This window comes from Scophthalmus maximus, chromosome 12, assembly GCF_022379125.1.
Source record: "Scophthalmus maximus strain ysfricsl-2021 chromosome 12, ASM2237912v1, whole genome shotgun sequence".
Classification (NCBI taxonomy): Eukaryota; Metazoa; Chordata; class Actinopteri; order Pleuronectiformes; family Scophthalmidae; genus Scophthalmus; species Scophthalmus maximus.
Window position 1 is genome coordinate 7,136,624 of NC_061526.1, and position 12,548 is coordinate 7,149,171.

General features: G+C 39.3%; 1 protein-coding gene and 1 long non-coding RNA gene across 3 annotated transcripts; both read right to left on the bottom strand.

The window, feature by feature from the left end:
• Window positions 1-1,744: 1,744 nt before the first annotated feature.
• Window positions 1,745-10,092, bottom strand: LOC118284801 (mamu class II histocompatibility antigen, DR alpha chain-like). Of its 2 annotated transcripts, none has more exons than XM_047336279.1 (4): window positions 9,936-10,092; window positions 4,953-5,201; window positions 3,288-3,572; window positions 1,745-2,087 (listed from the first exon to the last, which is right to left on the bottom strand). In XM_047336279.1, the coding sequence occupies exons 1-4, from the start codon at window positions 10,006-10,008 to the stop codon at window positions 1,966-1,968; spliced, it is 729 nt and encodes a 242-aa protein (XP_047192235.1). In that variant the 5' UTR covers window positions 10,009-10,092; the 3' UTR covers window positions 1,745-1,965. The 2 variants fall into 2 exon arrangements, with proteins under 2 accessions (XP_047192235.1, XP_047192236.1); XM_047336280.1 differs by lacking the exon at window positions 1,745-2,087 and adding an exon at window positions 3,141-3,214.
• LOC124850836 lies at window positions 3,786-4,478 on the bottom strand. The gene is made up of 2 exons (XR_007031882.1): window positions 4,343-4,478; window positions 3,786-3,892 (listed from the first exon to the last, which is right to left on the bottom strand). It is a non-coding gene; the product is annotated as an uncharacterized LOC124850836 (long non-coding RNA).
• Window positions 10,093-12,548: the final 2,456 nt, after the last annotated feature.

Sequence of the window (12,548 nt, forward strand, 5' to 3'; positions counted from 1 at the left end):
GGTTTATTTTTTGTTTGACGGTAGCTCCATGAAACAGGAAGTACTTTACAAGTGGCCTGTACATGGACCCATCTGTGTGATAAGTCCTGGCCTGGACACATGACATTCTCCTGTGTAGTGCCAGATTAAAGGTAGTCCGTGCGAAATACATGCTTTGAGCTTTACAATTAAATAAATAATTCCTCGAGGCAGAGAAAATTCCATTTTTTTGTAATCGAGGTTTTCGAATTATTCGAGGAATCGTTTCACCCCTAGTCTCAATAACATACTGAAGTATTACTGGGAGATTATTCCAGAGAAGTATTTATCACTTTAATTTAGCCTGATATATACTGTAGAATTATTATCTTTTAGATTAAAATATGAAAATGAATTCTTCATATTTCTGACTCATCAGCTCATCAAGTGTAAACTTTGTGATACTTCCTATAGTTTATTGAGTTAAAGTAAAGTGACAGAAGTTTAAATGAGGTTTTTTTTCCGACAGACACTGCAGCGATGAGGAGCAGTGACTCGTCTTCCTCTGACTGAGTACGATGAAATCAAACATTGACGATGATTGGATGTTACCAGCCACCAACTGAAATCCGTGACTGATGATATTTTACACCCCTTTAACTTTAGTGTGAATAAGGCTTTCGAAAATATTAACTACGGTAGCTTGTAGCCTAAATCAACAGGTAGCGACAGTATAGCCTCAGTCGAAGAGAAATAATGCCGTGTTGTTTACTGAAAAACATTCTTCTGCTAGATAACTTTTGGTTTTAAAAATGGTTTTATTTTTCCTGTTATAAATACAGTCTTGTTACACAGTCGTCTCCTGTACCATGAGCGACTATGAAACTTTGCAGCAGTTATAGACTAATTATATGATTTTTTTTTAAAATAATTTTAGTGGCTGAATTTTTAGTCTTAAAAGTTAAAGTTCATGTTTCAAGATTATTTGTCATTACATCTGAACATAGGTGTCTTGCCCAAAGACACGTCAGCATGTGGAGTGGGGGAAGTTGGGTCGAACCGCTGAATTGAGCCACTGTGTAGTTCACTAATGGATCCCGGCTTGATTCATGTGGCACCGCATCACAACACCACAGGCCACAGATCCAGACATTTACAGTAAATGTTCTCATGATCAAAGAGGCTTTTAGGGGATTGCGGGATTTGCAGTATAAAATACTTGGGGCTGGCCTATTTTCAATATGCATAGTAGCAGACCTACATACAGAACAGGTCGGATTCCTGAAAATGATTTGGGCTATTGACAATTATGCTGTTTGCTATTGCCCACATATCCCCAGTAAAGAGCCCTGACATCAACATGAGGCTTATGTGAATCAGAATCATTTCACAGAATCAATGTTCAGGTATTTGATCATATCCTATTTAAACTGACATGATTACTTGTTACTGTTTTGTCCTAAAAAAGTATATTCTATGTATTTTAATATTTAGGAAAGACTGGTTGATTTCTTTGTTAAAATGGAAACTCCATGGTATATATGGTTAAAGGGGTTCTTGGACAATCGAAAAGTTTATTTTGCCGACCCCAGTGACATCAGTGACGAAACACTGTAGATAACTGTCAGATTACAGAGCTTTTTAAAATGTATTTAATCTCAAGTATTTCAAGGACAGCAGCTTTTAATCATCACTGACACTTCAAAACTGGAATCATGTGTCAACGGCTGGCGTCATCATTGTGATCAGTGATTGACAAAATTAAATGAAAATCAAAGGAAAATTGTGGATTTTACTTTTACTTTATTCTCAGAGTGAAGCTTTATTGCAGCTGATCAAAGACAGAACACAATTTTTTTCTTTATAACAACGAGGTCGTCTTTAAAGCAGGAGAAAAACATCATCTTATTACAGCAGCAAAATGACGGACAAAAAAACAGACTGAAGCAGGTTAAAGGTTGATAGGACGATCTCTTCAGAAAGCCTGACATCATCAGCCTCAGCCAATCAGCTGCACTCATTTCCTTTGATGAGGAAGAAGGTTCCAGCAGCCACACCGAGCAGACCAATAGTCAGACCCAGTCCACAGAATACTGCAGGTCCAGTGCTGGGCTGCTGCTCCTCCACATCTGGAGACAAACACACACACACACACGTTAACTTCACCTCCACATCTGGAGACAGAAACACACACATGTTAACTTCCCCTCCACATCTGGAGACAGAAACACACACATGTTAACTTCCCCTCCACATCTGGAGACAGAAAACACACATGTTAACTTCCCCTCCACATCTGGAGACAGAAAACACACATGTTAACTTCCCCTCCACATCTGGAGACAGAAACACACACATGTTAACTTCCCCCCCACATCTGGAGACAGAAAACACACATGTTAACTTGCCCTCCACATCTGGAGACAGAAACACACACATGTTAACTTCAACTCCACATCTGGAGACAGAAAACACATACGTTAACTTCACCTCCACATCTGGAGACAGAAACACACATGTTAACTTCACCTCCACATCTGGAGACAGAAACACACACATGTTAACTTCACCTCCACATCTGGAGACAGAAAACACACATGTTAACTTGCCCTCCACATCTGGAGACAGAAACACACATGTTAACTTGCCCTCCACATCTGGAGACAGAAACACACACATGTTAACTTCAACTCCACATCTGGAGACAGAAAACACATACGTTAACTTCACCTCCACATCTGGAGACAGAAACACACATGTTAACTTCCCCTCCACATCTGGAGACAGAAACACACGTTAAGTTCAACTCCACATCTGGAGACAGAAACACACACATGTTAACTTCACCTCCACATCTGGAGACAGAAACACACACATGTTAACTTCCCCCCACATCTGGAGACAGAAAACACACATGTTAACTTGCCCTCCACATCTGGAGACAGAAACACACACATGTTAACTTCAACTCCACATCTGGAGACAGAAAACACACACGTTAACTTCACCTCCACATCTGGAGACAGAAACACACATGTTAACTTCCCCTCCACATCTGGAGACAGAAACACACACATGTTAACTTCCCCTCCACATCTGGAGACAGAAACACACATGTTAACTTCAACTCCGCATCTGGAGACAGAAACACACATGTTAACTTCCCCTCCACATCTGGAGACAGAAACACACACATGTTAACTTCCCCTCCACATCTGGAGACAGAAACACACACACGTTAACTTCACCTCCACATCTGGATACAGCTATCTCGCTGACCAGCTGTAGTTTAGATGTTCATCTTATTTATTTAAATCAAGTTTTCCTACCCCAGATTCTGGTCACTGGTTGGCTCAGAGCTGGATGTGACACTGAACAGCTGTAGACGTCTCCCGACTGTGGGGTGAAGTCCAGTCTGGACGTTTGTCTGAAGGACCCATCTTTGTTGGGATAGGGAACGTTGAGACTCGCTCCCTCGGTCACGTTCTCTCCGTTCTTGGTCCAGTAGACTTGGACAGGAGCAGGGTAGAAACCAGTCACATGACAGATCAGGGTGTTTTTCTCTCCGAGCTCCACAAAGTCTCTGGTGTAGATCATCGGACTGGAAGGAGGATCTGTACAGGAAGACAACTTTTATCAAATTATGGTCTCAATTAGGGCTGCAGCTATCGAATATTTTAGTAATCGAGTATTCTACTGAAAAATCGTTCGATTAATCGAGTAATCGGATAGAACATATTTTTTCTTGGTTAAAGAGCAATTATAAATACACAAGAGAAAATAAGACATTTCACTTAATAATGAACGACCAATTGGTTTCCTTTTTCAGATAAACAGTTTTATTTCTTAAATTCACAACAAACTGTATTTTTCTTCGGTCTTGAAACATTTGCAAACACAAATACATTTGTCCATCCGAGACTGTGATGATTTACTGAAAAAGAAGAGAAATAATAATTAGTTAATTGACATTTCTGAGACTAAATGACATAATACAGTAGGTTCATGGTTGTGCATTTATGAACCCTAAACTTACACCAGCTGACAAACACAGTATTGTCTGCTTGAAGTGACCAGCTACTTATTAGTGAGCTAAATTTGACAACTGCTCAGCTAACTATCATGTTTTAATTTTTCATCTTAGCTCCACAGTGCTGTCTTTTTACAGATTAAACAAACCCTGTATGAAGTCACGTGACTGGTCACCAATGTAATAAACTAACCACACATTGGACAGTAGTCATAGTTAACAGAAACCTAGCCCCTTGTGTAGAAAGGTACATTAACGTTAGCGCTGTTAGCCCCACATTACATTACGTTAATGTACCTTACTAACATAACACATTAACCTTAATCTCATTGATTTGCGCTTCTTTATTTTTACCTTGTGTCGTGTCCTCCGCTCAGTTCTCGGTGTCGTCTGTGGAGATGCTGCAACATCGAAGTTGATGCAAGGGCCGTGTTGCAACGAGAACATGTCACCTTGTTCTCCTTTCTGTTCGTGTTCAGTCTGAAATGCTCCCACACGTTCTTCTCTTTCGTCGTCATTATTGTTTTCCCTCGCCTCTTCCCGCTCCTTCAACCAAACATGTCCGCTTCCTCCTCCTCCTTCCTTTGCGTGGGTGACGTGAGCGCGTTGTGCCAGATTAAAGGTAGTGCGAAATACATGCTTTGAGCTTTACAATTAAATAAATAATTCCTCGAGGCAGAGAAAATTCCATTTTTTGTAATCGAGGTTTTCGAATTATTCGAGGAATCGTTTCACCCCTAGTCTCAATCACATACTGAAGTATTACTGGGAGATTATTCCAGAGAAGTATTTATCACTTTAATTTAGCGTGATATATACTGTAGAATTATTATCTTTTAGATTAAAATATGAAAATGAATTCTTCATATTTCTGATTTATTAGCTCATCAAGTGTAAACTTTGTGATACTTCCTATAGTTTATTGAGTTAAAGTAAAGTGACAGAAGTTTAAATGAGTTTTTACCATTTTCCAGTGGGACGTCCTTCATGGCTTCACGTACGATGTTCAGGTTTGATCTGCAGATCTGTAGATTGGCCTCAGCTTGTTGATAGGCTCCTTCCGGGTATGTGATTGGATCTATGAAACTGGGCTGAGGATTAACTCCTCTCTTGTTGACGAAGTCAGCAAACCACTTCTCTTCACCATCCAGATTGTATGTGAACTCTCCACCAGTGTCTGAGCAGCCACCGACAGCAAGGTCATCATGTAGACCTGAGGACAGAAGAGCTGGTGAAATACTGACTGTCTGTAGTTCACTGACTGACTGTCTGTAGTTAGTTTACTGACTGTCTGTAGTTCACTAACTGACTGTCTGTGGTGAGTTAACTGACTGTCTGTAGTTCACTAAATGACTGTCTGTAGTTAGTTAACTGATTGTCTGTAGTTCACTAACTGACTGTCTGTAGTTAGTTAACTGACTGTCTGTAGTTCACTAACTGACTGTCTGTAGTTCACTAAATGACTGTCTGTAGTTAGTTAACTGACTGTCCGTAGTTCACTAACTGACTGTCTGTAGTTAGTTAACTGACTGTCTGTAGTTAGTTAACTGACTGTCTGTGGTTCACTAACTGACTGTCTGTAGTTAGTTAACTGACTGCCTGTAGTTCACTAAATGACTGTAGTGAGTTAACTGACTGTCTGTAGTAAGTTAACTGACTGTCTGTACTTCACTAAATGACTGTAGTGAGTTAACTGACTGTCTGTAGTTAGTTGACTGTAGTTCACTAAATGACTGTAGTTAGTTAACTGACTGTCTGTAGTAAGTTAACTGACTGTCTGTAGTTCACTAAATGACTGTAGTTAGTTAACTGACTGTCTGTAGTTAGTTAACTGACTGTCTGTAGTTCACTAACTGACTGTCTGTATTTAGTTAACTGACTGTCTGTAGTTCACTAACTGACTGTCTGTAGTTAGTTAACTGACTGTCTGTAGTTCACTAAATGACTGTCTGTAGTTAGTTAACTGACTGTCTGTAGTTAGTTAACTGACTGTCTGTAGTTCACTAACTGACTGTCTGTAGTTAGTTAACTGACTGTCTGTAGTTCACTAAATGACTGTAGTTAGTTAACTGACTGTCTGTAGTAAGTTAACTGACTGTCTGTAGTTCACTAAATGACTGTAGTGAGTTAACTGACTGTCTGTAGTTCACTAACTGACTGTCTGTAGTTCACTAAATGACTGTCTGTAGTTAGTTAACTGACTGTCTGTAGTTAGTTAACTGACTGTCCGTAGTTCACTAACTGACTGTCTGTAGTTAGTTAACTGACTGTCTGTGGTTCACTAACTGACTGTCTGTAGTTAGTTAACTGACTGCCTGTAGTTCACTAAATGACTGTAGTGAGTTAACTGACTGTCTGTAGTAAGTTAACTGACTGTCTGTACTTCACTAAATGACTGTAGTGAGTTAACTGACTGTCTGTAGTTAGTTGACTGTAGTTCACTAAATGACTGTAGTTAGTTAACTGACTGTCTGTAGTAAGTTAACTGACTGTCTGTAGTTCACTAAATGACTGTAGTTAGTTAACTGACTGTCTGTAGTTAGTTAACTGACTGTCTGTAGTTCACTAAATGTCTGTAGTTAGTTAACTGACTGTCTGTAGTTCACTAACTGACTGTCTGTATTTAGTTAACTGACTGTAGTTAGTTAACTGACTGTCTGTAGTTCACTAACTGACTGTCTGTAGTTAGTTAACTGACTGTCTGTAGTTCACTAAATGACTGTCTGTAGTTAGTTAACTGACTGTCTGTAGTTAGTTAACTGACTGTCTGTAGTTCACTAACTGACTGTCTGTAGTTAGTTAACTGACTGTCTGTAGTTCACTAAATGACTGTAGTTAGTTAACTGACTGTCTGTAGTAAGTTAACTGACTGTCTGTAGTTCACTAAATGACTGTAGTGAGTTAACTGACTGTCTGTAGTTAGTTAACTGACTGTCTGTAGTTCACTAACTGACTGTCTGTAGTTCACTAAATGACTGTCTGTAGTTAGTTAACTGACTGTCTGTAGTTAGTTAACTGACTGTCCGTAGTTCACTAACTGACTGTCTGTAGTTAGTTAACTGACTGTCTGTAGTTAGTTAACTGACTGTCTGTGGTTCACTAACTGACTGTCTGTAGTTAGTTAACTGACTGCCTGTAGTTCACTAAATGACTGTAGTGAGTTAACTGACTGTCTGTAGTAAGTTAACTGACTGTCTGTACTTCACTAAATGACTGTAGTGAGTTAACTGACTGTCTGTAGTTAGTTGACTGTAGTTCACTAAATGACTGTAGTTAGTTAACTGACTGTCTGTAGTAAGTTAACTGACTGTCTGTAGTTCACTAAATGACTGTAGTTAGTTAACTGACTGTCTGTAGTTAGTTAACTGACTGTCTGTAGTTCACTAAATGTCTGTAGTTAGTTAACTGACTGTCTGTAGTTCACTAACTGACTGTCTGTATTTAGTTAACTGACTGTAGTTAGTTAACTGACTGTCTGTAGTTCACTAACTGACTGTCTGTAGTTAGTTAACTGACTGTCTGTAGTTCACTAAATGACTGTCTGTAGTTAGTTAACTGACTGTCTGTAGTTAGTTAACTGACTGTCTGTAGTTCACTAACTGACTGTCTGTAGTAAGTTAACTGACTGTCTGTAGTTCACTAAATGACTGTAGTTAGTTAACTGACTGTCTGTAGTAAGTTAACTGACTGTCTGTAGTTCACTAAATGACTGTAGTGAGTTAACTGACTGTCTGTAGTTAGTTAACTGACTGTCTGTAGTTCACTAAATGACTGTAGTTAGTTAACTGACTGTCTATAGTAAGTTAACTGACTGTCTGTAGTTCACTAAATGACTAGTTAGTTAACTGACTGTCTGTAGTTAGTTAACTGACTGTAGTTCACTAACTGACTGTCTGTAGTTAGTTAACTGACTGTCTGTAGTTCACTAAATGACTGTAGTGAGTTAACTGACTGTCTGTAGTAAGTTAACTGACTGTCTGTAGTTCACTAAATGACTGTAGTGAGTTAACTGACTGTCTGTAGTTAGTTAACTGACTGTCTGTAGTTCACTAAATGACTGTAGTTAGTTAACTGACTGTCTGTAGTTCACTAAATGACTGTAGTTAGTTAACTGACTGTCTGTAGTAAGTTAACTGACTGTCTGTAGTTCACTAAATGACTGTAGTTAGTTAACTGACTGTCTGTAGTAAGTTAACTGACTGTCTGTAGTTCACTAAATGACTGTAGTGACTGTCTGTAGTTCACTAAATGACTGTAGTTAGTTAACTGACTGTCTGTAGTAAGTTAACTGACTGTCTGTAGTTAGTTAACTGACTGTCTGTAGTTCACTAAATGACTGTAGTTAGTTAACTGACTGTCTGTAGTAAGTTAACTGACTGTCTGTAGTTCACTAACTGACTGTAGTTAGTTAACTGACTGTCTGTAGTTATTTAACTGTCTGCAGTTAGTTAGTTAGTTCACTGACTGTCTGTAGTTTATTAAGTGACTGTCTGCAGTTAGTTAGTTAACTGGCTGTCTGTACTTCACTAAATGACTGTAGTGAGTTAACTGACTGTCTGTAGTTAGTTGACTGTAGTTCACTAAATGACTGTAGTTAGTTAACTGACTGTCTGTAGTAAGTTAACTGACTGTCTGTAGTTCACTAAATGACTGTAGTTAGTTAACTGACTGTCTGTAGTTAGTTAACTGACTGTCTGTAGTTCACTAAATGTCTGTAGTTAGTTAACTGACTGTCTGTAGTTCACTAACTGACTGTCTGTATTTAGTTAACTGACTGTCTGTAGTTCACTAACTGACTGTCTGTAGTTAGTTAACTGACTGTCTGTAGTTCACTAAATGACTGTCTGTAGTTAGTTAACTGACTGTCTGTAGTTAGTTAACTGACTGTCTGTAGTTCACTAACTGACTGTCTGTAGTTAGTTAACTGACTGTCTGTAGTTCACTAAATGACTGTAGTTAGTTAACTGACTGTCTGTAGTAAGTTAACTGACTGTCTGTAGTTCACTAAATGACTGTAGTGAGTTAACTGACTGTCTGTAGTTAGTTAACTGACTGTCTGTAGTTCACTAAATGACTGTAGTTAGTTAACTGACTGTCTGTAGTAAGTAAACTGACTGTCTGTAGTTCACTAAATGACTAGTTAGTTAACTGACTGTCTGTAGTTAGTTAACTGACTGTAGTTCACTAACTGACTGTCTGTAGTTAGTTAACTGACTGTCTGTAGTTCACTAAATGAATGTAGTGAGTTAACTGACTGTCTGTAGTAAGTTAACTGACTGTCTGTAGTTCACTAAATGACTGTAGTGAGTTAACTGGCTGTCTGTAGTTAGTTAACTGACTGTCTGTAGTTCACTAAATGACTGTAGTTAGTTAACTGACTGTCTGTAGTTCACTAAATGACTGTAGTTAGTTAACTGACTGTCTGTAGTAAGTTAACTGACTGTCTGTAGTTCACTAAATGACTGTAGTTAGTTAACTGACTGTCTGTAGTAAGTTAACTGACTGTCTGTAGTTCACTAAATGACTGTAGTGACTGTCTGTAGTTCACTAAATGACTGTAGTTAGTTAACTGACTGTCTGTAGTAAGTTAACTGACTTGTCTGTAGTTCACTAAATGACTGTAGTTAGTTAACTGACTGTCTGTAGTTAGTTAACTGACTGTCTGTAGTTCACTAATTGACTGTAGTTAGTTAACTGACTGTCTGTAGTAAGTTAACTGACTGTCTGTAGTTCACTAACTGACTGTAGTTAGTTAACTGACTGTCTGTAGTTATTTAACTGTCCGCAGTTAGTTAGTTAGTTAGTTCACTGACTGTCTGTAGTTTATTAAGTGACTGTCTGCAGTTAGTTAGTTAACTGGCTCTAGTTATTTAACAGTCTGTAGTTAGTTAGTTAACTGACTGTCTGTAGTTGTGTCAGTGAATGTCATTCTCACAGTGAGTCTTACCTTCAGCAGAGACACTGAGGACACAAGCGAGGACGAGGACGAGCTCCTTCATCATCATCTTCATCATCATCATCGTCGTCCTGACCAGCAGCAGGTCCGTGGAGCTCCGACTCTCTGAGCTCACCGACACTAACTGACACAGTGCGGCAGCAGCTGAGCTCTTACTCGCACTGCAGCCAATCACAGTGCAGAGATCACCTGACGTCACCGGTGTCCAGGTAGACAGAGGCAGCAGCTGCTCTGGACTCAGCAGTTTCTCCACGAAGCCTTTTCAAACAAACTTTAACTGTTAAATAAATGTTTATGGTAAAATCTGAAACTTTATTTTAACGGTGAGAATTCTTCATGAAATAAAAATACAATTAAAAAACAATAAAAGTCAGAGGATTGACACTCAGCTGCTGTGGAGCTTCTGTCACTCTGCTGTGAAATTATCACAAATAATCAGAATAATAATAGTTGGAACTCTGTCTTCCACCTCATCATGTTGGAAAATCAGGTTTTGAAAAAAACCAAATCCTGTGTCCCGTATGTTTTTTTAATTGATGAAAAAACAATTTTGTAGTTTTCAAAAAGCTATAACCCAATTTCAGAACGCTTATCATTCATTATGGTTTACTGACTTACTTAACCTTTTAAGCTGAGGTCGTGCAGATTTGAGAGATATGAGGCATATGAAGATTCTCCAGGAAATTACATCACAGTGAGCAAAATAACAATTTAGGAGCTGGAGGAACATTTCTACTGCAGGGGTCAAAGGTTAACCATCAGAATTAAAGGCTTAAAGTATTTAATGAGGAACAAGTAACTCTGTCTTAAATCAAGACATGAGAAACTTTTCTTTTTAAAATTATTTTTAACTTCATGAGTGGCCTCAGTCCTGAAATCCACAACATTGCTCCTCTGCTGGTTCACTTACAAACCGTAGTTAAAGCTTGTTACTGGTCAGCATCAGCTGGACTATTTTAATACATCCAAGTTTGTTACTAAACTTGAGATCATTTTTTCTTTTCAACCAGACAAAAAAAATAGAGACAAAATGTATACTGTCTTGAAATCATTTTCTTTTTGGCAGAATTCACTGAGACACTGATACTGTGGTGTGTTTATGGTCATGACCACACACCCTTGACTCTTAATGACACACACACACACACACACCTCTACACAACACGCAGCAGCCTCAGCGTCCTGACCTATCCAGTCCAACCACATGATGCCTTCAGGCGTCTCTGTGAAACCAGGACTTTACCCGGTTCCCCTCTGACAGAGGATCGGCTCTAGCACTCGGCGTCTGTGGAAAAGTCCCCACGCTTCACTTTTAGTTCATCTTCAGCGGCCAATCAGAAAAAGAGCTGCCAATGAATCATCAGTTACCGGGAGCAGCAGTTTGTCCGATGTAGGATGCAGATTCATGTTGTTTAATCGTAGCTACTGAGTGATTCAATAATCAGATTAAATAAAGGTGAACACACTCTGCTCCACATGAACAGGAACATGAATCAATGATTTTATCAGCAACTCATGAAAACATCATAATCAAAGTAACGTCTCATGCTTATTAATAAGGTCAAGACTCGGATTATTTGTGTCCATGTAAACGTAGTCAGTGGCTCTTTTGGTGCAACTAGAGGGTTTCAATGAATTGTGGGCAGTGTTGTCCTTGCCTTTGGTATAAAGGATGCTCCAGTGTTTCCTAAGGGAGATAGGGAGTGTTTCCTGAATCACTTCAGGTCATTTCACTAAGGCTGTCCCCGAAATCACCCACTCATTCACTACCCCCTACTCACTATAAAGGGATTTTGAACATATATATATGCCTATGTTTCTGTTGTGGTGCGCTGCTCTGTTCTTATATTATTTGAGCGCCACAAATCACATTTCTCCTTCCTGCTAAACAAAACAACAAAAAAAAAACTGTCGGAATACTCACAAAACCGCTCTAGCTTGTCTCGGTAAAATGCCCGCGAATATTAAATTGTCCGCGTGTATTTTCACCATTATTCAATGGTTTTTGACAAAAATTAGGCGAAATAGAGCGAGAAGAGAGAGAAGGCCGAGACGTGTTGCTGCTGCGAGACACACCTGTGTCGAAGCGCAATGCATCGTGGTATATATTGCTCGGTTAGTGACCGCCGGTTGTCCACTACCTTTCACGATGCATTCTGGGATACAATCAGTGCACTATATAAGGTATATGAAATTTCACTAAGAATTCGGACACCACTAGAAAATGGCGAAGGCACTAAATAGTAGTTAGGGGGTGATTTCGGACACAGCCCAAGTCTGAACCTTCCAGAGAAAGACATACTGTTCGGACTCAGACAGTGTGTGTGTGTGTGCGTGTCGGTACAGATAGCTTTCAGAACGAAACAGACTCATGTAACCAGTTTGTCAGCAGTTTGTGGTTCAGTCACCTGAACACATCGTCCCTGGAAAGTCCCAATGCTTCACTTTCATTAAAAAAAACCAACAAAACAAAACAGCTTTCACTTCCTCTTTCCTCAGCAGCCAATCAGAGAGTTAGCGGTTGAAGTGTCATCAGTCGCCAAGGGCAGCTTGTTGCAGTTGAGCCGAGTTGAACAGCAGAAGAGAGGAGGAGCTCAGACGCCC